Source organism: Petaurus breviceps, unplaced genomic scaffold, assembly GCF_028583685.1.
Source record: "Petaurus breviceps papuanus isolate PSGF00001 unplaced genomic scaffold, PetGlider_PUasm1.0 38, whole genome shotgun sequence".
NCBI classification, from domain to species: Eukaryota; Metazoa; Chordata; class Mammalia; order Diprotodontia; family Petauridae; genus Petaurus; species Petaurus breviceps.
The window spans coordinates 19,814,868-19,842,569 of record NW_027186304.1 but is presented as its reverse complement, the minus strand read 5'-3'; the positions used below and the strand labels follow the sequence as shown (position 1 = coordinate 19,842,569).

The window sequence follows — 27,702 nt, the reverse complement described above, 5'->3', positions numbered from 1 at the left end:
CCTGGATATCAGGCTACTAAGTAGGAGGATCTCCAAGAATGGCCCTTTTTGGGGGTGGATAGGTGGCGAAGTGAGTAGCGTGCCAGCCCCGGAGTCAGGAGGACCTGAGTTCGGATCCGACCCCAGATACTTAATACACACACAAAAAAACTACCCGTGTGACCTTGGACAAGTTACTTAACCCCAATTGCCCTCCAAAAAGCAAAAAAAAAAAAAAAAAAAAGAGTGGCCCTTTTTTCCATGAGTGGCTCCTTAGGTCTGCCCCCTTGGAGAGTTCTCTCTCCTTCTTTAGTATTTGTCACTCTGCCTGGATCTAAGGTGAGACAGAAGATACCTGGAAAGAAGCTGGAAGGAGCAGAAGTATGATATAATTAGAACCAGAGGAGGCCAGGGAGGTAGGGGGACATAGCAGACCCAGCACTGCTTTGGGATTGGAGGACTTGGATTTCAACCTTGCTTCTGCCCCTTGGACAGGTCACTTCTCTGGGTCTGCTTTCCCTCCTCTGTAAAAACGAGGGGGTAAAACGATATGACCTTTAAGATGCCTTCTAACTCAAAGTCTACTCACCTACAATCAATTCTGATCACCTGACTTTTATCAGGGAGACCGAAGTGGTGATTTCATTGTACAGGGACCACTCAAAGAAGAAACCCCCTTTACTGTTGCAGATCAACCTGATCATCACCTGAGTGTTGTAACAACACAGGTAGTAAAACAATGAGCTGGGATTCAAATCTAGGAATTAGGATCAGGGATTTTTGGAGAAGGAATGGACCTTAGAGGTCATCTAACCAACATTTATATAGCGCTTTAAGGTTTGCAAAGCACTTTGCATAGATCATTGCATTTGATCTCAAAACAAAAATAATAGCGACAGCTCCCTGAGGGTAGATACCATTATCATCCCAATTTTATAGATGCAGAATTTGAATTCAGCTCTTCGTGACTCCAAGGCCTATCTACTGCACCATACTGCCTCCTTGTAACTCAACTAACTAATCATTTTTTATAGACGAGGAAACCGAGACCGTCACAATCTACAGCAGTTTTTACTAAATCAGAAATGGGAAGAGGGTTGGTATAGAAGCCAAGAACACAGATGGTTTCGTTCTTATTCCTAGAGTCCTAGCAAAGCGCCTCAATCTGAATTGCTAGCTCCTGGCGGGCTGGCGAAGACCGAGTCCTGCCCTGTGGTTGATGCCCAAAGGCTCGATTTGGGTTTGTAGGACAGGGCTGACTGGGGAGGAGAAGGCGGAGAAAAATGGGGGCGTCTCCGGGAGGGTTGAGGCCCGCCACCATTGGTCCCGGGACCTCCTCCGGGCCCCAGGGGCGAGGCCAGGGGTGGGAGATAGAAAGGGGTGGAAGAGGCGGGGTCCGGAGCTGGTCCCTCTTGGGCTCGGGCAGTAGGGGCTAGTCGGGGACACGAACCACTGCAGCTGTTGGGAAGGGAGAGGAAACAGCGGGGAACTAGACAAGACGAGGTGATTGACCCCGAAGTCCCCGCAGTGTCCCCGGATCTTCACTCATACCATCTTCCCCCTACACAAACCGCTTGCCCTCACGTCCAAGAGTCGCGGAGGACACAGCAGTGCTCAGCGGAAGCCAGTACCGCCGTCCGCGATGAGGGAGATCGTCCATATCCAGGCCGGACAATGCGGGAATCAAATTGGCACCAAGGTGAGAGAAAAGGGCTGCGCCAGGGGTGGGAGTGGGTTTGGAGCAGGGTGAGGAAGATTGTGTTGGGGTGGGGGGCGCTTCTTAGAGGTGGCATACAGAAGTAGGAAGATAAGGTTGGGTGGTGCTGAAGGATTGCGGTTTATTGAGAAGAATTAGCGGTGCCGTCCCTCTAAAGAGTCATCTCCTCTCTTCTCCTCCATTCACCTATTCCACTTCTCTCTCCAGAGTGCCTCCTCTCCTTGCGTCCTATCCCGCCCCGTCCCGCAGTCCTCGATCCTCTCCCTGCCCCTCTCTGGGCATCCAAAGTTACACAAAACCCTATTCAGCCCGACCGCGTGTAATCCTAAAAAGAAGCCCGAGGCAGGGGAGGAGGCTGAGTGAAAGTGGGGGGCAGCAGGAAGCCAAGAACCCCAAATTCCGCACAGGCCCCCCTGACCCACCTCTTACCCCCTCATCCCCCATCCCCCATCCTGGTTTGGCCCATCCAGTCCCCTCCTTTCCAGTCCACTCCCTCCCAAAACAGGGAGGGAGCGGCTAAACGCAGAGCTCAGGCGCGCCAGGAATTCAGCAGCTGCTATACCACGTCCCCCCACCCCCCAACTTCTTCCCCCCCCCCGGATTTCCCCCCCCCCCCCATCCTCCCCTCCTGCCTGATCAGGAGTACATAGTACTCGCCCCTCCCTGGGACTCAGGGAGAAAAGGAGGGGGGCGGCTGCCCGCATACCCTCGCAGGATAGGGGATGGGGTGTGATTTGGGTGGCAGGGACAGTTCAGTCCATCCAAGTGCTTACTTTCTCTCCTCCTCTCCCCCCTCCCCACCCCCCGCTTTGTTCCTTTCTGCTCTTCCTCCTCCCTCAAGTTTTGGGAAGTGATCAGCGATGAGCACGGCATTGACCCAGCGGGAGGCTACGTGGGTGACTCGGCGCTGCAGCTGGAGAGAATCAACGTCTACTACAATGAGTCATCCAGTGAGTTGTGCCCGTGTGCGGTGCGCCAGGAGAGGGGGTCAGGGACTGGCTCCTCCCGTCCGCTAACCATCCGCCGCTCGAGGTCGGACCTGCTGCGGAGGCCAGCGCTCTCCCCCAGGGCATGGTGCCCTGGCGCTCAGCCTGGCTAGTCTGTCTGGGCAGGGTCCATCAGCTCCCTTCCTCCCTCCCTCAAGACGGCTCCTTTCTGCTTAGCGGGAAGAGGGGAAGGAAGAGGGCCCGGAAGACAGTTATGTTTTCAGGAAAGTTACAATGGGAGCTGCTGCTGCTCCTCCCATTCAGAGGCGGGAAATCCGCTGTTAATTTAAATGAATTCCAACCAGAAGTGTTCAGCTGTCCGGGATGCCAGTTTTTTCCTTCCTTCCCTAAGCCACCCCTCTCTCATTATCCCCCCCACCTCCTCCCGCCGACTACACCCCCTCCGCCCCCGACACAGCATCCCTCCCCAATCAAAGACCATCTTTTGTACATTTAGAAGAAAAGGTATTTGCCAACTCTTGATTAAAAAGGAGTTTGCGTTATATAACTTTTGGGTCATTTGGGTTTCTGGATTCTTTTTCTCCCTCTTGCTGCCTGCCCTTTGGGTTTTTATCACTTTCTTTCTGCTTGTGCCTCCAAGGGCAAAGACAGTCATCCGAATCTTATCCATTTTGCTGCTGAGACCAAGATGCTAAGTCTTTGTGGGGAAGGAAAGCTAATACTAGGGGATAAAGGTTAAGTGTTTAGATTATTGGTGGATTTCAGGCCTCTAAAGAACTGGTTATGACTGGTTTTCTAGAGACTTAGGTCATCTTGAACTCTTTGTGACTAGGGAGTGTGTCAGAATAATTTCTGTTCACATTTCACCTCAGAAGAAGCTATCCTCTCATTGGGTAGCTGGAAACAATTTCTTTCTTGTCCAACTGGAATGAAAAGGGTCCATACAAATGAAAGTAATCAGCAGGAAGGCACAGGGCTACATGACTTTCAATGGAATTTTAAAGAGCCTATTTTGGGAACCAATACTGGTAAAATTAACTTTTTGGAGGAGAGAAATTGACCAAAGAACCAAAGAGCACCGATTGAGCCGCTACCACAAAAACAGTTTATTTTACATGGTTCTAAAAATGGAAAGCTTCCCTTTGGAAACAAAGAAGTCATAGCAGGCTCATAGCAGCTTCTCCAAAAGAGACCCCACTCCCAGGGTACATCCCAGGCACTTGTCAAGCTTAATGGAATTAACCAGAGAAGTTAGCTCCTACCTTGAAGAGAGTCTTAGAAAATAACATGGTGGGATGGGTTTTATTTTTTTTTTAATAGCCCAGAAGTATGTTCCCAGGGCCATCCTAGTGGACTTGGAACCAGGAACGATGGACAGTGTGAGATCTGGGCCTTTTGGTCAGCTCTTCAGACCTGACAATTTCATCTTTGGTATGTATGTTCCCGTCCAATTTACTGTGTCACTGGGTGACCATCCTCAATATCACTTTAGGCTTTTGTGTCTTTCCTTCTCTATCTGCAAAACGGGGGTTGGAGGCTTGGGGGGATGATCTACCTCATGTTCAAACTCATGAAAAATGAGGTACTAGATATATATGAACTTTGAACTCTACCGGAACAGAAAGCACTCTTATATTGAAACAAAATTGTATTATTATTAATGCTACCACTACTATTACTAGTAACTTTTTAAATGTGCCTGATGGAAAAGCAGTGTTTCTCATTCATTCATTCCTTCATTCATAAATTCCTTCAACAAATGCTATTTACATAGTTGCCCCCAATAAATCCACAAGTATTTATTGGACTACTTCAGTCCCTAAGCTAGCATAGCACAGCACAGCACTGGGCTACAGAAAGTTTTAAGACATTGTAGGAATTGCTGTCCTGTAGGAGAGATGAGATACATGCACATGAAAAGATGAATAACCATTGTAAGGAGGTGTAGGATCAGGTCCCGACAGAAAGAGATGTTCCAGGGGCAATGATACTTGCTATGTTCAAAAAAAGTTTCAGAGAGGAAAAGTTAGTGCTTGAAGAATGAAGAGGAACTTAGAGAAAGGGAGGGCAGTCATTCCAGACATGAATAAAGGCTTAGAGAGGGGAAAAATGTGGTGTCTCCTTTACCTCCCTGAAGTAATTTAGTGCCTCAGGGACCTTAGAACAAAAAGATGTAGTGATATGGAATTGGGAGCATCTCTCCTCTGCCCTGTGTTCTACCCCATTATTTGAATCAGTGTGGTCCATGGATTTTAGTGGCCTTCCAAAGCCATTCCAGAAACTGGCTCGAAAAACAAACCATGAAGATTTAAAATTTTATATATATATGTATATATATATATATATATATATATATTATCCACTACAGAAGAGAATTTACATTAAAGATCATAAAAGTTAAGATGATAAATGTGTACCCACAATTAGACACAAATATTCTCAGAAGCTTCACTAATTGAACTGGTGTTGGGTAAATGGGGTGAGTGTGGAGTACGTCAGTTGAATGGAGTGTTGGGGGAAGGGGCATGGTGGGATCTAAAATGAGCCACAGTGAATATTACTGCTCTACCCAAATCCTAGGTGTACATGCTAAATAAATTAGACAATACCTAAAGGACAAGTTTGGTATGCTGTCATGGGAAGAGGGGAGAATGCCTCCCTCCATTCCATTCCCATCCCCAAGGGTGTAAGACCAGATAGCAAAGTGCCACTACCAACTTGTATAGAATTATCTTTGCAAAAACTAGAACACAGACCAAATATCAGGGCTGGAATGGCTCTCCTCTCCAAATGATTAAGGATATGATGATGTTAGAAGGAGAAAGCAGGTATCCCAGCCTACAGAATTAGGCTTGGCTCTAGACGGAACCTCAGGGACCATCTTTTCTGACCTCCATCATTTTATAAATGACAAAACTGAGAACTGGCATGATTTGCTGAAGGTCACACAATTCATATAGAAAACAGGATTTGAACCAAGGTCTTCTGCTTCCCATGCCAATGTTCTTTCCACTACCCCCAGAGATACTGGCTCAGGATTGGAGTGGGATCGTTATGAAATCTGGATAACGAGTAACTGATGGGTCTAAGAAAGCCATGTGCCCAGCTCCCCTAGCGTAGCTCTAGGTACACTGCAGTAACTCCTGGGAAGGCATAGCTGGCCAAAAGCAGGAGTGATTCGGGTGGGTCTCGTGTCTAAGTTTGGTTTCTGGTACCATGGTTATTTAGGAAAGCAGCCAAAACCCCCAAAGCTCTTCTCTTTGTAAGAGGGAGAGATTAAAGAACTGAACCTTCACCAAACCTTGCCTCTAAGCTCACAGGTCTAGCTTTGGGGACCTCCCACTATCTTTATGACACCACAGGAATCAGAAAGATGTCCATCTTTCATTTTCTCTCCCCACTGAGGAAATATCGATGCCTAGGATTGACCACAATGTTCTCACAGGAAATATGCAGAAGGAATGATCTGAGTTCAAGGGGAGTTCACTCTTTTTTTTTTTTAAAGCAATCGGGGTTAAGTAACTTGCTCAAGGTTACATGGCCAGTTATTTCTGGGTGGGTGCTAAGTGTCTGAGCCCGGATTTGATCCCCAGGTCATCCTGACACTGGAGCCGGTGCTCTTACTTGCTGAGCCACCTGGCCGCCCAGGGAGTTCACTCTTAGGGAGAGTTAGTAAAGTTTGGGGTTTATCTTCCTTTAAATAATAGCCAACGCCACCATTTTAAGGAAATGCCAGTTTTGTAGAATAAAAGATATCTATTTTGTCCAACTATCATTTCAAGTTTGACACAACCAGGTAGAGGAGTGTGAGAAGGATCTTCTGATTTGCTGCTTTGGTAATATTGTGTGACCAGGACCAAATGACTTCATCTAGCTTTGCCCCACTGTGCCATAGTAAAATTAGGGAACTAAAATAGATGATTTCTAACTTCTCTTCCTACTATGACAGTCTGTAATCCTAAAGCTCATTCTATGGCTGAATATCAACTTACTAATGTTAACAGCAGCCTTCTTGCTGAGAAAAAAAAAAAAACTAAACCACTGCTAAGACATCCCTCCTTGGGAGGGATATTGTTTGTATCCATCTTCTTGGTTTCACCTGTATCATATAAGCTTCTGCCTTTTAATTCTCTAATAATCGGGGGAATAATAATAGCAGACATTTAATGTAGCGTATTAAGGTATGCAAAGCATCTTATTATATACTTTATCTCACATAAGCTAAGGACTTACAGGTATTATTATCTTCATTTTGCAGATAAGGAAAGTGAGTCTCAAACAGATTGTTAGAAGAAATGGGTTCCCACCCTGGCTTTTTCCACTTACTGTTTGTGTGTCCTTGGGCAGATCTCTTCTTTACCTTTCTGGGCCTGTTTCTTCATCTGTAAAATGAGGGGAGTGGACTAGATGACCTTTGAGGTCCCCTTTGGCTCTAAATCTATAATCCTATGAGGTGACTTGTCAATGGTCTCATCCCTAATAAGAGTCAGAGGCAGGGTTCAAACACAATCTCCAAGTCCAGTGTTCTCCCCACTAAACCATGCTGCCTTTCCGAGAATGACTACATTTATTTAGCCCTTTTGCAGTTTCTAAAGCATTTTTGCATGAGAAATCTCCTTTATTCCTCATAATAACCCTATTCAGTAAGCAGTAAATGCGTACTTTCTCTCTCTCTTTTTTTTTTTTTGCTTTTTGGAGGGCAGTTGGGGTTAAGTGACTTGCCCAAGGAATATGGCTAGTAAGTGTTAAATATCTGAGGCCGGATTTGAACTCAGGTCCTCCTGACTCCAGGGCCGATGCTCTATTGACTGAGCTACCTAGCTGTCCCTCTTTTTCTCATTTTCAAGATGAAGAAATAGGGATTGTTTTTACCTTTACAGCATAGTGCCTGGCACATAGAAGGCACTTAATAAATATTGATTGGGGGTGGCTAGATGGTGCAGTTAGTAAAGCGAAGGCCCCGGAATCAGGAAGACCCGAGTTTGGTTCCAGCCTCAGACACTTAACACCCACACAAAAAAACTAGCCGTGTAACCGTGGGCAAGTTACTTAACCCCAATTGCCTTCCAAAAGGCAATAAATAAATATTGATTGGTGGAGAGAGTGAAGCAGAGCAAGGTGAAATAATTTGCCCCAAATCATATAGCTAACAAGTGGTCCAACTGGCACACTCACCCAAGTCATAAGATCATACATTTAGAGCTACAAACTCCACTAGAGGACATACAGTCTAACTTCTTCACTTTACTGTTGTGTAAATGGAGGCCTAAGGGATTGCATGATTAGCCTAGGGTCAAAGGGATATAAGAAGAACTGGCATTTAGATGATGCTTTAAAGCTTGCCAAGATAACCATGTTATCTCAGCTGAACCTCTTAGCCACCCTGTGAGGTAGGTGCTGTCATTTTACTGATAAGGAAACTGAGGCTGAGGGAAGTTTGGTGACTTTCCCAAGGTCACACAAAGAGTCTAGGAAGTAGAAAAACTAGGATTTGAATCCAGGTCCCTTGACTACAGATCCTGTCATCTTTCTATGGCAGCAATATAGGACATCCTATAAAATTCATTAATAATCCAAAAAATGGATTAAATCCCATTTTTCCTGACTAGCAAGTCAAACCAATTGATTTCTGCTTAGACTATAGTTATGGAGGAATCCTGTGGGAAGATGTCTCAGTGAATCCAGGGCTCTTACCACTCTGTCATACTGTCTGCAGTGTAGAGGACTGGGCTGAAAAGAAATGAGCAATGCATATGTGCTCAAATTGGAATTGGAGGGTCAGGTATTCCCAGCAGAAGCCAGTGACTTAATGGCTACTAGAGTAGCTGAAATACTGATATTAGCTGCCTTTAGACCAGGAGTTTTTAACTGGTTTTTTTTTTTGTGTCATGGACCCCTTGGGCTGTCTAGTGACATCTATGGAGTCCTTCTCAGATAATGTTTTTTACGTAATTGAAAGACATTGAGGTTAATGAATAATAAAGATCTGATTTTTTCCCTCTAAATTCACAGACCCCCTGAAATCTAAAGGGATCAATGGACCCCTAGATTAAGAATCCCTGATTAAGATTACAAATGGAAGGGGTACTTCCACTGAGTGATCACTAACAACAGGTAACTAGTTTGGTGGAAGCTCCTTACTATTGCCCCCCCACCTGTCTGTGACTACCCCCAACAGAATGGATACAAACCAGTAATATGTGAGTTGATTTATTTATTTTTTTAATTGTTAAAGTATGTTGTATAAAAACCTACACCTGAATTGGGAAGCATGTATACGCAGCAAGGTTATATAAAAGAATAGGAATGAAATTTTTTTGTAGGGAAAAAATGGATTAAACCCTATTTTTCCTGACTAGCAAGTCAAACCAGCTGGTTTCTGCTTAGGCTATAGTTATGGAGGCATCCTGTGGGAAGATGTCTCAGTGGGTCAAATGTGTCATATGCATATTATGAAGAAAAAGCAGCTGAAAGGTAGGGTTTACTTTCAGCATTTCTCCCATTTGTAACTTTTTCTCCAGTTTCAAACCTGGTAGACCTGAGGGTTAGAAAACCTGTACTGCACAGAGCAGTGGGGTCTTCAGAGAAATGTGAACAGGACATAAGTCAGAGGGTGTGTCCTTTTCCAGGGAAAGACAGCTCAGAGGTATCTGTTGGGGCTTGACTGAGGCTTAGTAAATTACAGTCTCACTTTCTATAGTCAGGAGTCACTGGCTGCAATGTCACAACACATTATTACCAGTGATGTTCATTTCATAACCCCCAAATATTTAACTAGGAACTTCGGTTGCTATGAGACTGTTGCAAAATATTCAGAAGTCTCTAGCTTCTTTCTTTTTCCAAGAACACACAGAGAAAGCCTCAGGACCAATCAATCTACTGTAAATATTTAGGAACCATAGCAAACGGTATAAACTCAGGAAAAGGGAACAGTGGTTTGGAGTCTGCTCTTTTCGTTCACTGAAGGAGCAACTTTTGACTTGATTTATTCTTGTTTTATGCTTCTCTGAAGTAATCTGTTTGTTTTCAGTCCCACCTTTTTGTTGTTTTAATGGTGGAATGTGTGCCCTCTTTTTCAAAAGCAGCTACAGTCATGTTATCTTTCTTGCAAGAAGGCATAATCCTTATTCAGTGATAAAAAGGGGAAACAAATGCTTTTCTGAGTCTTGTAGCTTCAGCAGAGCTTGGAGCAGGGTCTGATTAGCTTTGTTTAGCCTGCTTGCCATGTGTGGCTGGCCACCTTAGCAAGGGAGAGAGGAGAGGAAGAAGGGGGTGACAGAGAGAGGGGGAAGGAGGGAGACGGGGAGAGAGAAGGTGAGAGACAGAAGAGGAAGAAAAGGAAGAGGAAAAGGAGGAGGAAGAGGAGGGGAAGAGAAGAAGGAGAAGAAGAAATGACAGCCGTTTTTATGTTGTTCCACAGCTGTGCAGGAAGCACAGTGATTTCTGCATCCTCCGGAGGTAAACGGTCACATCCTAGACTGTGCCTACAGTTAGGGGAAAACAGAACAAGGAAATGGCTCACTTGAAACAACTGAAATGGTCAGCAATTGTAGCATGCCCTGGCTCCCCAAGCACAAGAGTGGAAAGCATGGGTTGCTGTCTCTGCTTTGGCCTGATCTGTCCCTTTCTTGATAAATGTCAGATGCTGCTGTGCAAATGGCCATTGTGCCTGTCAGCCCAAAGGAAATCTGGGGCAAGAGCAACTGGAAGGATGTACAGAATTTACTCCTGAGTGGATAAGAGGCTGAATATCCCAGGAGCTCCTCCCAACAGGTGCAGATACCAAGTGTAGCACATGCCAGAGAAAAATCTGTTGTAACCTAGAAACAAATCTTTGGTGATTTAAATGCTTTTTGGTATATTTACCAGGGTAGAGAAAGGGCTCAGTGAGGTATGTTGGGTCCCCACCCCCGGACCCCCACGACACACCCCTGCCACCTAATTGTCTACTTTTCAGAAATAATAAGATTTAAGCTCTCAGTCAACAAATAGTTAATAGGCACCCATGACGTGACCAGCACTGGATTAGATGCTGGGAGGGAATCTGGCTGTCTCTGATATCAAGAAGCTGACAGTCTAATGAGAAAGGAAAGAATCACACATGAGGTAGTGCAGAGGTGTCAAACACATGGGCAGGTCCAAGTCAGAGTAAAATGTAATTAAGGAATATTCAACAAAATAAATAATACAACATGCGACCTGCAGGGATCATCATATATGTTTTATTGTTGAGTTGTTTTCAGTCTTGTCTGACTCTGCTTGACTCCCTTTGGGGGATTTTCTTGGTAAAGATACTAGAGTGGTTTGCTGTTTCCTTCTCCAGCTCATTTTGCAGATAAGGAAAGTGAGGCAAATAGGGTTAAATGAATTATCCAGAGTAACACAGCTAGTCAAGTGTCTGAGGTTGGATTTGAACTCAGGTTTTCCCAACTCCAGGCCCAGTGTCCTATCCATGCACCATCTACCTACCTGTTCCATATAAGTGAATGTTACTATTTAAAAAGTTGTATCCATAGCCGTGTAAGCTTGGGCAAGTTACTTAACCCCAATTGCCCTCCAAAAAAAGGCAAAAAAAAAAGTTGTATCCAATTCTTTGTGACCCTTTTTGGGGGTTTCTTGGCAAAGATACTGGGGTGGTTTGCCATTTCCTTCTCGAGCTGAAGGAGAATAAGGAAACTAAGGCAAACAGAGTTAAGTGACTTGCCTAGGGTCTCACCACTAGTGAATGACTGAGAGCAGATTTGAACTCAGATCTTCCTGGCTCCAGGCCTGGAGTTGTATCCACTGGATCATTTTGGACATGTTAGCTTTGAGATGTCTATAGGACATCCAGGTTGAGATTTTCAAAAGGAAGTGGTGATGTGAGACTGGAGCTCAGGAGAGAGCTTAGGGCTAGATATATACTTTTGGAAATAATCTGCATAGAGATGATAATTGAACCCATGGGCACTAATGAGATAACCAATTGAGACTGTATGAGAAAAAGGCCCAGAACAGAGCCTTGGGGAACACTCATGGTTAGCAAAGGAGACTGAAGGGTGGTTAGAAGAACCAGGAGAGAAGAATATCATGAAAAATTAGAGAAGACAGTATCAAGAAGAGGGTGATTGACAGTGTCAGAGGCTGCAGAGGTCAAGGATGAGGATTGAAAAAAGCCATTAGAATCAGCAATTAAAAGATCATTAGTAACTTTGGAGACAGCAGTTTTAGTTTAATGATGAAGCCAGAAGACAGACTGAAGAGGGTTTAGAAGTAAGGAGAGCAGAGAAAATGGCGGCACCAAGTAGAGATGGCTTTCTCAAAGAATTTAGCTATAAAAGAGAAGAGAGATTAAGGGATGGTCAGAAAAATTAAGGCTTTTTTTTTAAGGATGGGAGAGAGATGAACATGTTTGTAGGAATCGGGGGAATAGTCAGTCAATAGGTAGAGACTGAAGATTAGCTAGAAAGTGTGGGTGTAGTAGGAGCGATATGTTGGAGATGGGATTGAGGGTAAATGTGTACAGGCTTGCCTTTGAAAAGACCACTTTTTCATGAGATAATAGGGGAAGGTATATGTAACATGAGGAGGGGAAAAGAGGAAGCTCTTGGTGAATGACATTTTTTTCAATGAAGAGAAGCCTTCAGCCGAGAGGGTTGGGGGAAGGGGTGCCATGGCAGGCTCAAGGATGAATGAAACGTTTTGAAATACCTGCTACAGCTAGTGGGATAGTGTATCAAGTAAGGCAGTGTTAAGGATTGCCTTGCTGCAGTAAAGGCCCAGTTGAGATTATTTATAACATAAATTTATAGTGCTTAGGAGTATCTGGATTACACAATAGGTGCTTAATAAATGCTTACTGACTTGATGCTTTGTAATGGACCCATTCGGTAGCATTCAAATAGAAGCAAAGCCCATGGTCAGGATGATCTAGTGGTAGGGTTTGGCAGAGCATGAGAGGAAACAGGTAAGAAGGTAAGGGACTCAAGCATAGCTGATAACCATTATCCCTAAAAGCAGGAGATTGGGAGATTTGGCCTGGTAACTGCTTCTGAGAATGCTGCAGCCAGTTTCTCAAGACCCAAGAAAAGAGTTCTGGCCATTAGAGTTCTTGGCACTGTCCAATGGTTCAGCATTAGAAAGTGAAGTTTTATAGGTGGAGATGACTTTAAAGAAAATATATTTGTTTTACTGCTAAGGATCACAGCACCTTTCCATCTGACCAGTAGCTGAAATTTCCTATTATACTGCTAATGTGTCAGAGCCTAGACTTCAGTCTTCTGACTCCAAGAGGAGTCCTTTTTCCACCAAACCACACTGCCCTTCAGCAAATGTGCTTTTCTCCCCATTCCTTAACATATGACAGCATCTTAAAACAGTTTCTGATGTGGTTTTGCGTCTGCCTGGATTCCAGATCAAACTAATATTTCCAAGTAGCATTCTATCAAGGATTAGAAAAAACAGGATAGAAAAAAAACAGGATAGAAAAAACAGAGGATTTTGTTCCTCTATAGAAAAGATTGAGGTTATGACTTTTCAATGGAGTATGTTCTATTCAGGTAAGCTGTCAGAATTTCAGGCTAAAAATTTTATGTTAATTTTATATTAACATTTTACCTACATATTAATTTTTTATTAGAAAATTTTAAGTAATTCTGAAAGACTTTCATCAGTGCAAGGATCAAACGTGATTGCAAAGAAAGAATGCTGCCCACCCACTTCCCATCAAAAGTGATGGGCTAAATATGCAGAATGAGACCCATGTTTGTGAACATGGCTAATATGGGAATTTGTTTTGCATGACTATATATGTGTACCTCTCTTCTTTTTTTTCCAGTGGGAGAGGTAAGACAGAAAATAAATGTTTGCTCATTTGAAATATATAATTAAAAAATAAAAGTTGGTAAGTTAAAAAAATGAATTCAAATGTATGTTGTTTTTTTTAAAGCAATTGGGGTTAAGTAACTTGCTCAAAGTTACACGGCCAGTTATTTCTGGGTGTGGTGCTGAGTATCTGAGCCCAGATTTGATCCAGGTCATCCCGACACTGGAGCCGGTGCTCTTACTCTCTGAGCCACCTGGCCGCCCCTAAGCAATTGGGGTTAAGTAACTTGCTCAAGGTTACACGGCCAGGTGTTTCTGGGTGGGTGCTAAGTGTCTGAGCCCGGGACTCGATCTCCAGGTCTTCTCAACACTGGAGCCGGTGCTCTTACTCGCTGTGCTACCTGGCCGCCCCTGTATGGTTTTTTTTTTTTTTTTAAGATTTGCTTTATTCTTAAATGCAAATTTATTGTATCGTAGGACCAGCTCTCTACTGCAGTCCTACTTATGATGCCTCATCTCAGCAGGGAAGTGACTTGAATTCTCACAGGTTGAGCCAGTGAAGCACAAGCTGAAGCTGGTTTTTAAAAAGCTGCAATACTCGCAGCTAGGTGGTGCAGTGAATAGAGTACCAGCCCTGGAGTCAAGAGTTCTTGAGTTCAAATCCAGCCTCAGACACTTAACACAAAAACTAGCAGTGTGACCTTGGGCAAGTCACAATTGCCCTACCTTCCCCCCTCCAAAAAAAAGTGGGAATATTTTAAGAGTATAGGCCCAATCATGGCTGGTGTTCAGAGAGGCTAATCATAGAGGTTGAGTGAAGGGAAATAAATTTTTGGTGACAGAAACTATCATCTACCAAAGCTAGAATGGTTAGTCTGACAGAATCATGGTTCTTTTAAATATTAAGACCAAATTTTTTTTCCAATGAAATACTTCTTCAAGTTCAAAACAAAAGTCACAAGGAGAACAAGATCTGGGGTATAAGAAATTTGTTTCACAGGAAACTTTTTAGGAATAATTGTCTTCTATCAAGTGAGATTCATCTGTTTGAAAAAGTGGATTCCCACCATCAGTCAAAAAACAAACTTAAGATTTTTTTTCCAGCTCTTTGAATGCCTCAGAGGAAATTCAATAACTACAAATTTATCTCATGTGTGAAACCTGTCTCCCAGACCAGACAGGAAGCTCTTTGAGGGCAAGTAGCATGGCATATGATTCTTTGATAATTGCAAATGTCTAGCAGAATGCCACATACCTGGTACAAAACTTGAGTACTGAACTCAAGCACGAGAGTTCAATTTTTCTTTAAGTTTTGCAACTCAGGCTATAGGGAAAGAAGAGTTCCGTAACTTTTTCTTTTATTCATGCTTTTAAGATGAAGATTAGGCCTCCCCTTTCAAATCACATGCATTTTTCTTCTGTGTTTTATTGCAGGACAAACCGGTGCAGGAAACAATTGGGCAAAGGGACATTACACTGAAGGAGCAGAGCTAGTGGATTCAGTGCTTGATGTAGTGAGGAAAGAATGTGAACACTGTGACTGTCTGCAAGGATTTCAGCTCACTCACTCTCTGGGAGGAGGAACAGGATCTGGTATGGGAACACTGCTCATTAGCAAAATCCGAGAGGAGTATCCAGATAGAATCATGAACACCTTCAGTGTCATGCCTTCTCCCAAAGTGTCTGATACTGTGGTGGAACCTTACAATGCTACCCTGTCGGTCCACCAGCTGGTTGAAAACACAGATGAAACTTACTGCATTGACAATGAGGCTTTGTATGATATCTGCTTCCGTACCTTGAAGCTTACCACCCCAACCTATGGAGACCTCAACCACCTGGTGTCTGCAACCATGAGTGGTGTAACCACCTCCCTGCGCTTCCCGGGGCAGCTCAATGCTGATCTCCGCAAACTGGCAGTCAACATGGTGCCTTTTCCACGCCTTCATTTCTTCATGCCAGGCTTTGCTCCTCTAACAGCCAGAGGCAGTCAGCAGTACCGAGCCCTAACAGTGCCAGAACTCACTCAGCAAATGTTTGATGCTAAGAACATGATGGCTGCTTGTGACCCGAGACACGGACGCTATCTCACTGTGGCCACTGTCTTCCGAGGCCCCATGTCCATGAAGGAAGTGGATGAGCAGATGCTGGCTATCCAGAACAAGAATAGCAGCTATTTTGTGGAGTGGATCCCTAATAATGTCAAGGTAGCTGTGTGTGACATCCCCCCTCGTGGCCTCAAGATGGCGTCCACATTTATTGGCAATAGCACTGCCATTCAGGAGCTCTTCAAGCGCATCTCTGAGCAGTTCTCTGCCATGTTCCGCCGGAAGGCTTTCCTGCACTGGTTTACAGGAGAGGGGATGGATGAAATGGAGTTTACAGAAGCTGAAAGTAATATGAATGATCTAGTCTCAGAATACCAGCAGTATCAAGAAGCTACAGCCAATGATGGAGAGGAAACTTTTGAAGATGATGAGGAAGAGATCAATGAATAAAGAAAATTTCCCCTATCACATTAAAATAGAAGTGAAAGCTTAATAAAATCCCTTTAAATGTATAAACTGGCTTCAATTTAAAGTCTTTTGAACATGGCAGATAACTTACATGGAAGGTAGTTGGAAAAATAAGAATTTTTCTTCTCAGCCCTTTGTGGAAAATAATAGGCTGTGCAGTATATCATACTGAATATGCAATATAAACCTTAAGAAAATCTATTAATAATAAAAGAAGAACATTACTGCATCTGGTTTTGGGGGGAGGGGAAGGAGGGAAGGGTACCAAATACTTATTTTAACAAAGCCAAGTTGGAGAAGAAAACAGAAATAACAGCTGTACAAACTCATGACAACTATGGTAACTCATAGGAATGTGTGGTTGTACTTCATCTCTTTTTTGGGGTAAGCAAAATGCTAGTCCTGGTCATTGAAGAAATAAGCTGAAAGGGAGAAACTGTTGTTATAAACAAGTCAGAGAATTTTGGAGATAATAACTAGTATTTTTGGTAGCTTCCATGTCTCACCAAAGCTTGACAAGAGTTTTAGGACAAATACAGAGGAATATTACTTTACATGTCAGGAATTGATTATTTCCTCAAAATATAATGGATAATATAATGTAATCATAGAATTTAAGAGTTGAAAGATACTTAAAGATCTTGTCTAGGGGTTGGCAAATTACAGCCCAAGACAGGGGTGGGGAACCTTTGGCCTCAGGGCCACATGTGGCCTCGAAGCCACAGGTCCCCCACCCCTGGCCCAAGAGCTAAGAGTAGTTTTTACATCTGAAATCAAGTTTTACTGTTTTTTTAAAATATTGTACAAAAACAGGCATTCAGGTTGGATTTGGCCTGCAGGCCATAGTTTGCAGACCCTTGATCTGGTCTATAAGATTTAGAGTTGGTAAGGGAGCTAACATCTAGTTTAACTCCCTCATTTTGCAAAGGAAACTGAAATTCAAACAATAAATAGAAAATCATAATTCAAACCCAGGTTCTCTAATAAATTCATTACACTTTCCACTATATGCCCTTATTTCACAATGAAATTGAGACTCAGAGAAGTTGTACAACGTAAGAACTGAGAATAAACTCAGAATACTAGATTGTTATTCTTCTGCTATGCTCACTAGACTTGCCACCATGGAACTCCAGGAGTCCACAAGACTTCTCCAACCATTTCCTGGCAGAGTCGTCATAGTATACATACCTGTTTACTTCAGAATCACCTTCAAGGCCAAATACCTTGCCAGGAATCCCACACGTCTCTTCCCACAATCTCAAAAGGTTGAAAAAAAAATCACTGTACTAAGTTGTTCTTCCTTTGATGAATATTCAAAGATGCCCATTAAAATCTTGCTTACTAAGGTCACAGAAATTTTTTAAAAATTTTGTTTAAAATAAATCTAAGTTGAATTGAAAATACATAAAAAGTGATAATTTGTTGAATTAATCAATTGATGATATAGTAAACTGTTCCACAGGTTTTTTTTTACAAGCACTTTAAAATGCTTCAAGACTTAGCCTCTTAGAAAACTTAATTGGAAGTTTCTCTATTTTACACATCAGGCCACTCTTAACAGAAAAGCTTAGAATTTTACAGTTCTGACCATTTTATTAAAAATCTGCAGGACTAGAAAAATTATGAATGACCTTCAAGACTAGCATGATAGGCTTAATGCTGAGTCCTAAATAAATATTCATAGTCATGTTAAAAATTGAACTGATTCAGGCTTGACTCCTTGTCTCTAAAAAAGGGATAGTAGAAGGGATTTAGTGTGCTATTCCAAGTTCTGCTGACACTAACTGATGAGTTAACAAATGAGTTCTTAGTAGGAGGCATTAATAAACAGGACTATATCAGTTTCACTGAGAAAATTTCCCATGGGCACCTGAAGCTTTATCAACACTTATTATAAAAGTAAGAAGGAGGGGGGAGGCCAGGTGGCTCAGCGAGAAAGAGCACCGGCCCCAGTGTTGGGATGACCTGGGATCAAATACGGGCTCAGATACTTACTACCACACCCAGAAATAACTGGCTGTGTAACCTTGAGCAAGCTACTTAACCCCAATTGCTTAAAAAAAAAAAGTAAGAAGAAGAGATAGAAGGCTAATGTCAAGATTTTATATGAAAAGCCTTCTCTAATAAAGATCATCCATCTCCAGAGTTAAATTTACTAGAAGGATATTTTCTTAAAGTAAACCAATCTGGGGGTGGCTAGGTGGTACAGTGAACAGAGCACCCGCCCTGGAGTCAGGACACTTAACACTTACTAGCCATGTGACCATGGGCAAGTCACTTAACCCCAATTGCCTTGCTTTCCCCCCTGCAAAAAAACAAAAAACAAATCTGTGTGCAAAAAAGGACATTGTATGTAGTTTATTTTTCATTTCAAAGAAGACTTATTTACACAATACATTCACATTTTTAATATCTTACAGCTCCCTGTAGAAAACCTTTTGATTAAAACACAACAAATGATCTGAATTTTTAAAAAATACGACATCAAATTAGAATGTTCTCCTCATTAGGTGTTCAATTCATTTCACAGTCTATCTGCCATGTGCAGATATAAGGGGAACCACTGAAGGATAATGAGTGTGAATCAGGGGCAGCTGGGTTTGTGAGAGGACAAAACTGACTGCACTGCCAAGTTTTATAAATTAATCATACTTGGCATGTTCAAGCACATATTTCCTAGGTACAAGAGGCTAGAGCTTGGCACAGCCCAGGGATCTTTCCAATCAACTCGGATGAAATCTTTACTTATTCTAAGATCTCTCCTCTCCTAGTCCTCCGTTGGTGTGCGCAGGAAGCTTACCTTCGCCGCTGACAATGACTCCGAGGCCTAGAGATAAAGTGCCTGCCTTGCAGACAAATCACAGCTTTCTTTTCTGCTATCATCTCAACCTCTGGGTAAGGAGCAGGTCAAGACCAACCTAACAAACGCTTCAGCACTGGCTTTCACTGATCTGACAAAGCCCAAGTTGAAGCACTGTGCAAACTGATCATACAAGACAAGATGAAATTAAAAAGGCATCCCTCCTTTGATCTGTTTTACTGTCTTGTCATCTGGTGGCTCCTCTTTCTCCTTCTCCTTTTCACGATCTTTGTTCCAGTCTTTAAGTCCTTCTGGGAGAGAGGTGTCTTCATCTAAGCTTCCAGTACCCTCCACAAAATCTTCATAGGTAGATTTTTCTGCAAAGGGTCTGGGGCCCAAAAGTTCAACCATATCAGACTTAGCTAATACTTCCTTTTCTAATAGTCGAAGAGCAACCTGAAACAGGAACAATTTCTATTAAATAAATACACCAGGGGAACATAGTATAAGATTATTCCAGATCATTTAATAATGCACAGGTGAAAACATTTAAGCAGGTTTGGTTCAGACTGCTGGTCCTTCAACAAGGACTAAATTAAACTAAGTTTGTAATAATCACCTACTCTGTAATTTTAATACACCTATGCTTTGAGAATACCACAGCCTTTATTATTTTTTTAAATCACAGCTCTTACTGTTGATGTAAGATTTGTGAAAACTAAGAGCAAATATTAAAGATGTTTTCCTCTACCATATGGAACTCATAATTACATACTGGCATAATCAACTCATTTGTGCAGAATATTGAGAGATTAGATGTTCTAGAGTAAGCTGAATCAAGAGTGTGTATGTATATACACACACATAAATATAGAGAGTTTATATATATATATGTGTATGGATGGGCATTATATATATTAACCAATTTTTAAAAAATGAGTGCCACAAGGTAATAAATACAATGCTAAACCATATTTCATATGATCTAACTCCTCTTTCATGATTTGGAAAGCACTCTGGTACATGTAGTATATCAGGGTCATTGTTAGGAACAGCAGTTATGATTACACAATATTATAGATTTAAAAGGTGCAGGAAAGTAGGATTAACTCATCCAACATTTACTGAATATCTGTTAGGTGCCAAGTACCATGGTGTCTTACACAAAGATGTACAGAACACAATCTCTGTCCCCAAGAGCTTAAAATCTGGTACAGAGCTTAGTAAATCTGCATATATGTTATCCAAGATAGTCTTCAATCAGCAATCAATTAGTAAGCATTTATTAAGTGCCACTACATGGTAGGCATCATATTAGGTATGGGGGGGATACAGAGACAAAATGAAAAAGTACCTCCTCGAAAGGAGCTTACATTCTATTAGGTGAGATATGTATGTTGCTAAGTATGTACAAAATAATTTTTTTTTTGAGGGAGGGTGCTAACAGCTGGGGAAAAGTAATAGAAAAGACTTCATGTAGAATATGGAATCTCAACTAAACTTTGGAGAGAACAGAGATTCTGGAGGCAGAAGGAGTACAGAGGGATGAGGACAACCTGTGCATGGCCAGTGTTACGGGTAAGGAACAGAAAGAAGGCCATGTCTCCTTTGGATGTCTCCTTCTTAGGGGAGGAATAAGACTGAGAAAGGCTGGGACCAGTCTGCGGACAGTTTTTCCTCCTAGCAAGTAATAAGAATACAGTGGAGTTTATTGAGTATAAATGACATGGTCAGACTTGGACAGATATAGCTCTTCTCAGCAATGCAATGATCTAAGACGATTTCAAAAGACTCAAACTGGAAAATGCTATCCACATCCAGATAATGGACTCTGAACGCAGATGGAAGCATACTACTTTCTTTTGGTTTTATTTTTTCTTTCTTGCGGTTTTCTCCTTTTGTTCTGATTCTCCTTTCACAATATGTCTAATGCAGAAATATGTTTAATATGATCGTATATGTATAGTCCATATCAGATTGCATGCCATCTTGGGAAGGGGTGAGGGGAGGGAAGGGGAAAAACTTAGAACTCAAAAGCTTATAAAAGTGAATGTTGGGGGCGGCCCTGGAGTCAGGAGACCTGAGATCGGTTCCGGCCTCAGATACTTGGCACCCACACAAAAAATACTGGCCGTGTAACCTTGAGCAAGTTACTTAACCCCAATTGCTTTAAAAAAAAAGTGAATGTTGGAAACTAAAAATAAATAGATAAAATAAAATATATAAATTAATAAAATAAATTCCATGGTCAGACTTGCACTTTAGGAAATCACTCTGGCAGGTGTGTTGAGGTTGACTCGAGGGAAGGGAGACCATTAAGAGGCTATCAAGTAGAGGTAATGAGACTCCTAAACTAGGGTTGTAGCTTTGTGAGTAGAGACAATGGGACAAATGAGGGACATTAAAGAGGAAGACAAGACAAGGTTTGGCAATTGATGGGTTATGTGGGATGAGGAAGATTGAAAAATAACACCACAGGTTGAAAACATGGTAGATTAGAAGACTAGTGCAACTTGTGACAAAAACAGGAAAGAATGGAAGAGGGTTAAGTGTTGGGGGAAAGACAGAGCTGCTCTACTCTGGACATGCTGAATTTTAGATACACTCCAGGCATCTAGTTTGAAATGTCTATTAGGCAGTTGGACACGTGCCACTGCTGCTCAAGGGAGGTAGTAGACCCAGAAAACTGACATCATCTGCACTAACTACTGTGACTTCACCAGTCACCTCTGTTTCATTCCTAAATCTCTATGTTAAGATCTGACCTTATCTATTTTCATTTGGATGTTTAAACTTTACTTCAAATTTAACATGTCAAAAACTGAACTAATCATTGCTCTCATAAACTGACTTATTTCCCCAACTAAGCAATTTCTGTCATTGATACCACTAGCACTGATACAATTCTTCCTATGTCCCCTATCTTGAACTTCCCAGTTCTTTATCCATCCAAACTGCCATCAAATCCTGCTACTTCCTGGATTTGTCTTTTCCTCTCCATTCCCACAACATTATCCTTCAGCACCACTAGCTTAAATATTGCTATCACACCGAAGTAATATATTGCTTTTATTTTATTATGCCATTCCTTTGCTCAGAAACCTACCATGTGCTCCCTACTGCACCAAATTTTTCTATCTGAATTTCATGGTCCTCTATAATTTGCCCCAATCTTAATTATATCATTTTATTTACCTTATGTCCCAAAAGATAACCTCTGTCTGGTCCAAGTTTCACGATTAACTGTCCCCTGGACATGTTTTTGCCCACTGAGTTCCTTAAACCAGAACCCACTCTCTCTTTTGCTGTTTAGTTATACCTTACTCATTTTTTCAAGACCCAGATTAGGTTTTACCTTTTCTGAGAAATCTTTTCTACTATTCCAAGGTACAATGATCATGTCTTTCTCTAAACTCCAAATATACTTAGAATCAGTACAACATAGTTAAGACTTAATTGTCCTCTAAATTTTTCAGATTTGTTCATTCTGCCTCTTAGACTGTATATTCCCTGAGAGCAGAGGATGTTTTTTTCTATCTCCATATTACCAAGTACTGAGCTAGACATATCAGTCATGCAGATAGACCTGTTCGTCATTTTTTTGACCCTATGACCTAGAAAGCAACCTGGAAGTTGCTTTCAAAAGCAATTCCCTAATATTAGCTTGTTCACTTACCTGTCTCTCTCATAAAAAGTTGAGTGAATTATCTTCTCTCTCCACCTCCACATCCAGGCCTAATGAATTCTTATTTAGTCTTGAAAACCCAACTCCAAGTCACCTCCTTTAAGAAGCAATTCTTCCTTGATGTCCCATCAGTAACAGCCTACTTCCTTTCAGACTTTACAAGGCACTATATATCTCCATTATGTATTTATCCTATGTTACTTGTATCCTAATTATCTGTGTATGTGTCATATCCTGCTTCTAAACTGTAAGCTCCATGAGATCAGAGACTGAATCTTACCTATACTTTTCTGTCTCCCCCAGTACCATTAGTAGACAATAAATATTTGATGAATTTGAATAGAATATTTTTTAAAAATTGTACGGTCACTAGATAAAAGTACATCTGCTAAATATGTGAAACCCAGATGTCAGTTGAGATTTCTTAATTCATGTACAAATAATTTTTGGAGATCATTAAACCAAATACACTAATAAAAATGAAGCATGCATAGCCACATAAAACTTAACACTGCCAATTTTTAATTATTCAGGTTCTAATTATTCAATACATTGATTTACCACATATTAACTAAGTGTCTACTATATGCAAGGTGTGATTTGTAAGGATTCTCTTTCTCTTGTCTGCTCTCTGGCCATTTCAATCTTTGCTTGAGCAAAAAGGAGAAGAGAAATGAAAGAAGGCAAGTTGCGGTTAGTCTTGTTCTTTTCTTAGCCTGAACAGTTCTGATTCAAAATTTGGTATAAAAAATATTCCAGGAAAAAAGACAGATGGAACAGCTGAACATCAAATATCTCAATATTCTCCTTCTTCTCTAATAAGCCTGAATTTCAGATCAAGCTGAGAATTGGTCTAAAGTCCAGCTGTGACTTTCCCCTCCTTGAACATCTCTTTACAGAACAAGCTGCCCATATAAATACCACTTTCTCTCTCTGTACATGTTTGTGTATATATATATAACACAAATATAAAGTATATAGTTATACCCTTCTTAATCTAAGGAAGATAAAAATTCAGCTTTTTACTTTAATTTTTGGTGAAACTTTTCAGAAGTATTGGTTCATGAAACACCCACCTTCTCTACTTCAGCTTTTTTCTCTGTAAGAAGAGCCACTGTCCGTTTATAAGCGTCATTAATAAGTATCCGTACTTCGTCATCTATCAATCTTGCAGTAGCTTCACTATATGGTTTCTCCAATACCATGTCTCCTTGTCGTGGAAGGTCAAAGGATATCTGTCCCACTTTTTCATTCATACCAAACTGGACAATCTAAAAAAGAAGAATAAATATCTTAGTGACTTGCATCTCAATGTATATACTTTTGAGACCAGCAAAAAATGATGAAATAGGATAAAGTAGTATAGCTTAGCTCTTTCCCACAACTATTCCAATCAAGATCTATAAAGAGGGAGACAAGTCAGCAGGCATTAATGACAGGGCATAGTCATGAGGATGCTACCCAGAGCCTTCCAACCTGTGGAACAAAATGAGCGAGCTATATACTAGGACAGGAAGTAATCACAAATCACACTGTTCAGGAAGTAGGAAAAGGATCCAACTGGAAGTTAGCTTGTTTCCACCTCAGAGCAAGTTCACAGATCCAATACAGATTTGGGAGGGAACCTGTGCCTAGGAACGGCCTACCTACAGCTGTATGTCAGAGCAAGGATGTGTACTAGGCAAGGAGCTGGAACAGAAGCCAGCAGCAGCTATGTGGTCCTTAACCTAGGCTGGAATGGAAGCTTAGATTCTACCCCCAGATCTGATCCGAAGCCTACAGCTGAGTAAGCAGGGTAGGGAGCTCATACTTGTGTTATTTTGGACCAGCTAACTGACAAAGCTGAAGCCAGCATCAATCCACTGGAACTCCTGCCAGAGGCAGGCAAAAAGCTTTGTCACTTAGAGCCAAACTAGAGTCACAAGCTTGCAAATCTCAGAACAAGGAGGAAGAAGACAGCCTTAGCTCAGTTAGTCAATCAATATTGATGAGACACTATGTGCCAGGTACTGTGGGAAGTGTGGGAATACAAAGAAAAGCTTTGTAAGCAAGAAAAGACAGTCTTGCTCTCAAGGAGCTCAGTCTAATGGAGGGAACAACATGCAAACAACTACAGAAAAACAAGATACGTAGAGGAAATAATCAGCAGAGGAAGGCACTAGAATTAAAAGGGATCACACCATTCTGAGTGCACTGAATGTGTGTCATGTCCTGGCCTGAACCTCTCCTGAGATTCTTGAAGAACACAGCATTCAAAATCTGAAGAAAGCAACAGTAAGACCCCAGGGAAGGAAATCAGGACCAGAAGAGGCCCAGATATTACCCAGATGGAAAGGTGCCGGGCCTGGTCTTAATACAAAGCCCCAACTGGAGAAGTGTGAACAATTAAAAAAAAGACTCCCACAATAAATAATTACTATGATGCTAGGGATGTCCAAGATACAAACCCAGAAAAGGCAAATGACTTTAAAACATCTACAAGCAAAACTTCAAAGAAAAACATAGTAGAAAAGGGTCCACTGGAATTCCTGGAAGAAATAAAGCAAGAATTTAAAAATTACTTTATAAATGAGAGTGGAAAGGTAAAAAAAAATAGAAAGAATTTGTAGGAAAGACTAAAAGAACAGCGTAGTACAAGAGATATAAAACTTTATCCAAAAAAAGACTCCTTAAAAATAATAAACCAAAGAGCAGTTAATGTTTCTATGGGGAAAAAATAAAATATTAAAATAAAATCAAAAGACTGAAAAAAAAATAGAAAATAAAATATCTTATTTTTTTTTAATGACCTGGAAAAATGGACCAAGGAGACATAATTTAAGAATTATCAGACTATGTGAAGGCCATGACCCAGCCCCCCCCCCCCCCAAAAAAAAAAAAAAAAAAAACAAAAAACAAAAAAAAAAAAACAAAAAAAAAAAAAAAAAACAAAAAAAAACACAAAGAAAACAAAAAAAACACCAACCCCAAAAAAAGAGCCAGGTCATCATATTTCAAGAAATCACAAAAACAAAACAAAACAAAACAAAAAAAACTGCTCGGATGTACTAGAACCAGAGGACAAACTGAAAACAGAATCTGCCAGTAACCTCCTGAAAAAAAAACCCAAAATGGAAACTCTCAGGAATGTCACAGACAAATTCCAGAATTTCCAAGTCCAAGAAAAAATAATGTTAAATAACCAGAAAGAAAAAGTTCAAGTACTAAGGAGCCAGAGTCAGGATCCTATGAGAAACTAAGTATAACTGGAGGAAAAAAATGAACCTTTAATCCAATAGGACTTCTAACTATTCCTGATGAAAAGAATAGAGCTGAGCAGAAACTTTGAAATATAAACATGAGAATCAATAGAAACATAAATGGTAAATATGAGTGAGCAATCAGAACGGACTAAACAAGGATGAAATGTTTTACATTCTAATAGAGGGACCATATATATGTCCCCTTAAGACTGTAGTATCATCAGGGATTGTTGGGAGTTAAATAAGACGAAGGCTGTGGAAGCAGTTTTGTTATATTTTGATTTTAAAAGAAAGGAAAGGAAGATGAAAAGGAATATAGGAAGGAGGAAGAGGGAGAAAAGGATAGGAGGGGTTATTTCACATAATGACAAAGTAAAAGGCTTTATAAACTAGGAGGAAGGGGTAGAATACCCAGTTCATCTGAACTGACTGAAGAAGGGATATATATATATATATATAGAATATATATATATATATATAGAATACATGCACACCGAGCTGAGTGTAGTAATATGTTTATTTTTTAATTCAACAGGGAAAAAGGAAAAAGAAGAAAGAGGAGTAAGCAAGAAGGAGGATAGATTCAGTGAGGAATTAATCACAAATAAAACACACTCTAACTTCAGAGGGTGGATGCTTAACAGTGGTTTAAAAGAATTAGGGTCTTGGTGAGGGAAAGAAAAGTAGGGAAGCAGAAACTGATTTCATATGCTTCTGATGAATATATTCTTGTTCCATACATCTCTTCTTTTATGTAAAAGGGGTAGAAAGGAGGAAAAATATATATAAATATATGAGATGGAGAGAAATACACAATGAGAAATGTGAATGTGAATGAGATGAACTCACCCATAAAAAGAAAGAGTAGAGTAGAATGGAGTAGAAAGCATTATTTAAAACACATTTTAAACATAAACATTCATGAGGTGAGGGGGAAATGTTTAAAATAAGGGGCTAGAACAAAATCTATTAAATTTCATTTGAACTAAAAAAAAAAAAAGCAGTGGTAGCAATCCTGATGTCAGACAATGCAACAGCAAAAACAGATGCAATTAAGAGATATAGAGAAACTATATTATGCTGAAATGTATCAGAGACAATGAATTAATATCAAGAGTTAACATATATAGACCCAAAGACATAGCATCAAAATCAAATGAAAAGCCACACTAGTTACAGGGAGAAACGCAACTTACAATTAGTAGTGGGAAATAAAAATGAATAATTTAATATTATTAATGTTGTCATTTATACAATTTTCTTAAATAATTTAACTCAACTGTATTAGACCAAAAGGACAAATTTGTCTAAAGTATAATCTAAGTTACCTACCAGATTTCTTTTTTTCTTCTTTATATTTATCACGCCACAAGTTTTGTTTATGGAATGAAACCTTTCTCCTTCACAAAATAGATTTTGGCCCAAATGTTCATAGGTTTAACTACACAGCTAAAAAAACCTAACCAAAAGATCATCCCATAAATGTCAATTTCATACACAATTTAAGGAGGGAAACCCTACTTCAAACACCTACTTGTGCATATGCACTCTGAGTTACTTTCCTCAAGTCATCTTGAGCACCCGTTGTAATTCTTCCAAAAAAGATTTCTTCTGACACACGTCCTCCCAAAGTCATACACATCCTATCCAAAAGCTGTTCTTTGGTATAAAGATATTGTTCTTTGGGTAAATACTGAGCATAACCCAAACCTTTTCCACGTGGAATGATGGATACCTTTGGAAATAAGAAATAAGACATGTTAAATACTCTACAGCATGTTGAATTTTACAAACATTTCCCTACAGATAAACAGATTTCAAAGTCTCTTCCCTTTATGAAAAAAATGAAAACAAACACATGTAAGAACAAAAAAATTCATCTACATTTCATAGTTATGTTGCTGCAAGTAAAATCACTGACAGATTTTAAGAAATCATGAGTTTTCTTTTGGATTCATTCCATATTAGGGCTATTTAATGGCTTTTATTCTTGTTTTCTTTGATAACAAT

The 27,702-nt window shown here is 40.7% G+C and overlaps 2 protein-coding genes across 2 annotated transcripts in view; one reads left to right on the top strand and one right to left on the bottom strand.

Annotated features, from left to right (window-relative positions):
• The first annotated feature begins 1,341 nt into the window (after nucleotides 1–1,341).
• On the top strand, nucleotides 1,342–16,010 carry TUBB6 (tubulin beta 6 class V). The gene is made up of 4 exons (XM_069099615.1): nucleotides 1,342–1,678; nucleotides 2,538–2,646; nucleotides 3,964–4,074; nucleotides 14,881–16,010. Exons 1-4 carry the CDS (start codon nucleotides 1,622–1,624, stop codon nucleotides 15,942–15,944), a joined length of 1,341 nt encoding a protein of 446 aa, XP_068955716.1. The 5' UTR covers nucleotides 1,342–1,621; the 3' UTR covers nucleotides 15,945–16,010.
• Nucleotides 16,011–18,294: 2,284 nt separating this feature from the next.
• Nucleotides 18,295–27,702, bottom strand: part of AFG3L2 (AFG3 like matrix AAA peptidase subunit 2) — a 54,117-nt gene continuing 44,709 nt past the window's right edge. The window contains exons 15-17 of the mRNA XM_069099614.1: nucleotides 27,227–27,427; nucleotides 23,527–23,721; nucleotides 18,295–19,221 (exon numbers count right to left, since the gene is read on the bottom strand). Coding sequence (XP_068955715.1) covers nucleotides 18,973–19,221; nucleotides 23,527–23,721; nucleotides 27,227–27,427 — 645 coding nt within the window. The 3' untranslated portion in view covers nucleotides 18,295–18,972. The remainder of the gene's footprint in view (nucleotides 19,222–23,526; nucleotides 23,722–27,226; nucleotides 27,428–27,702) is intronic.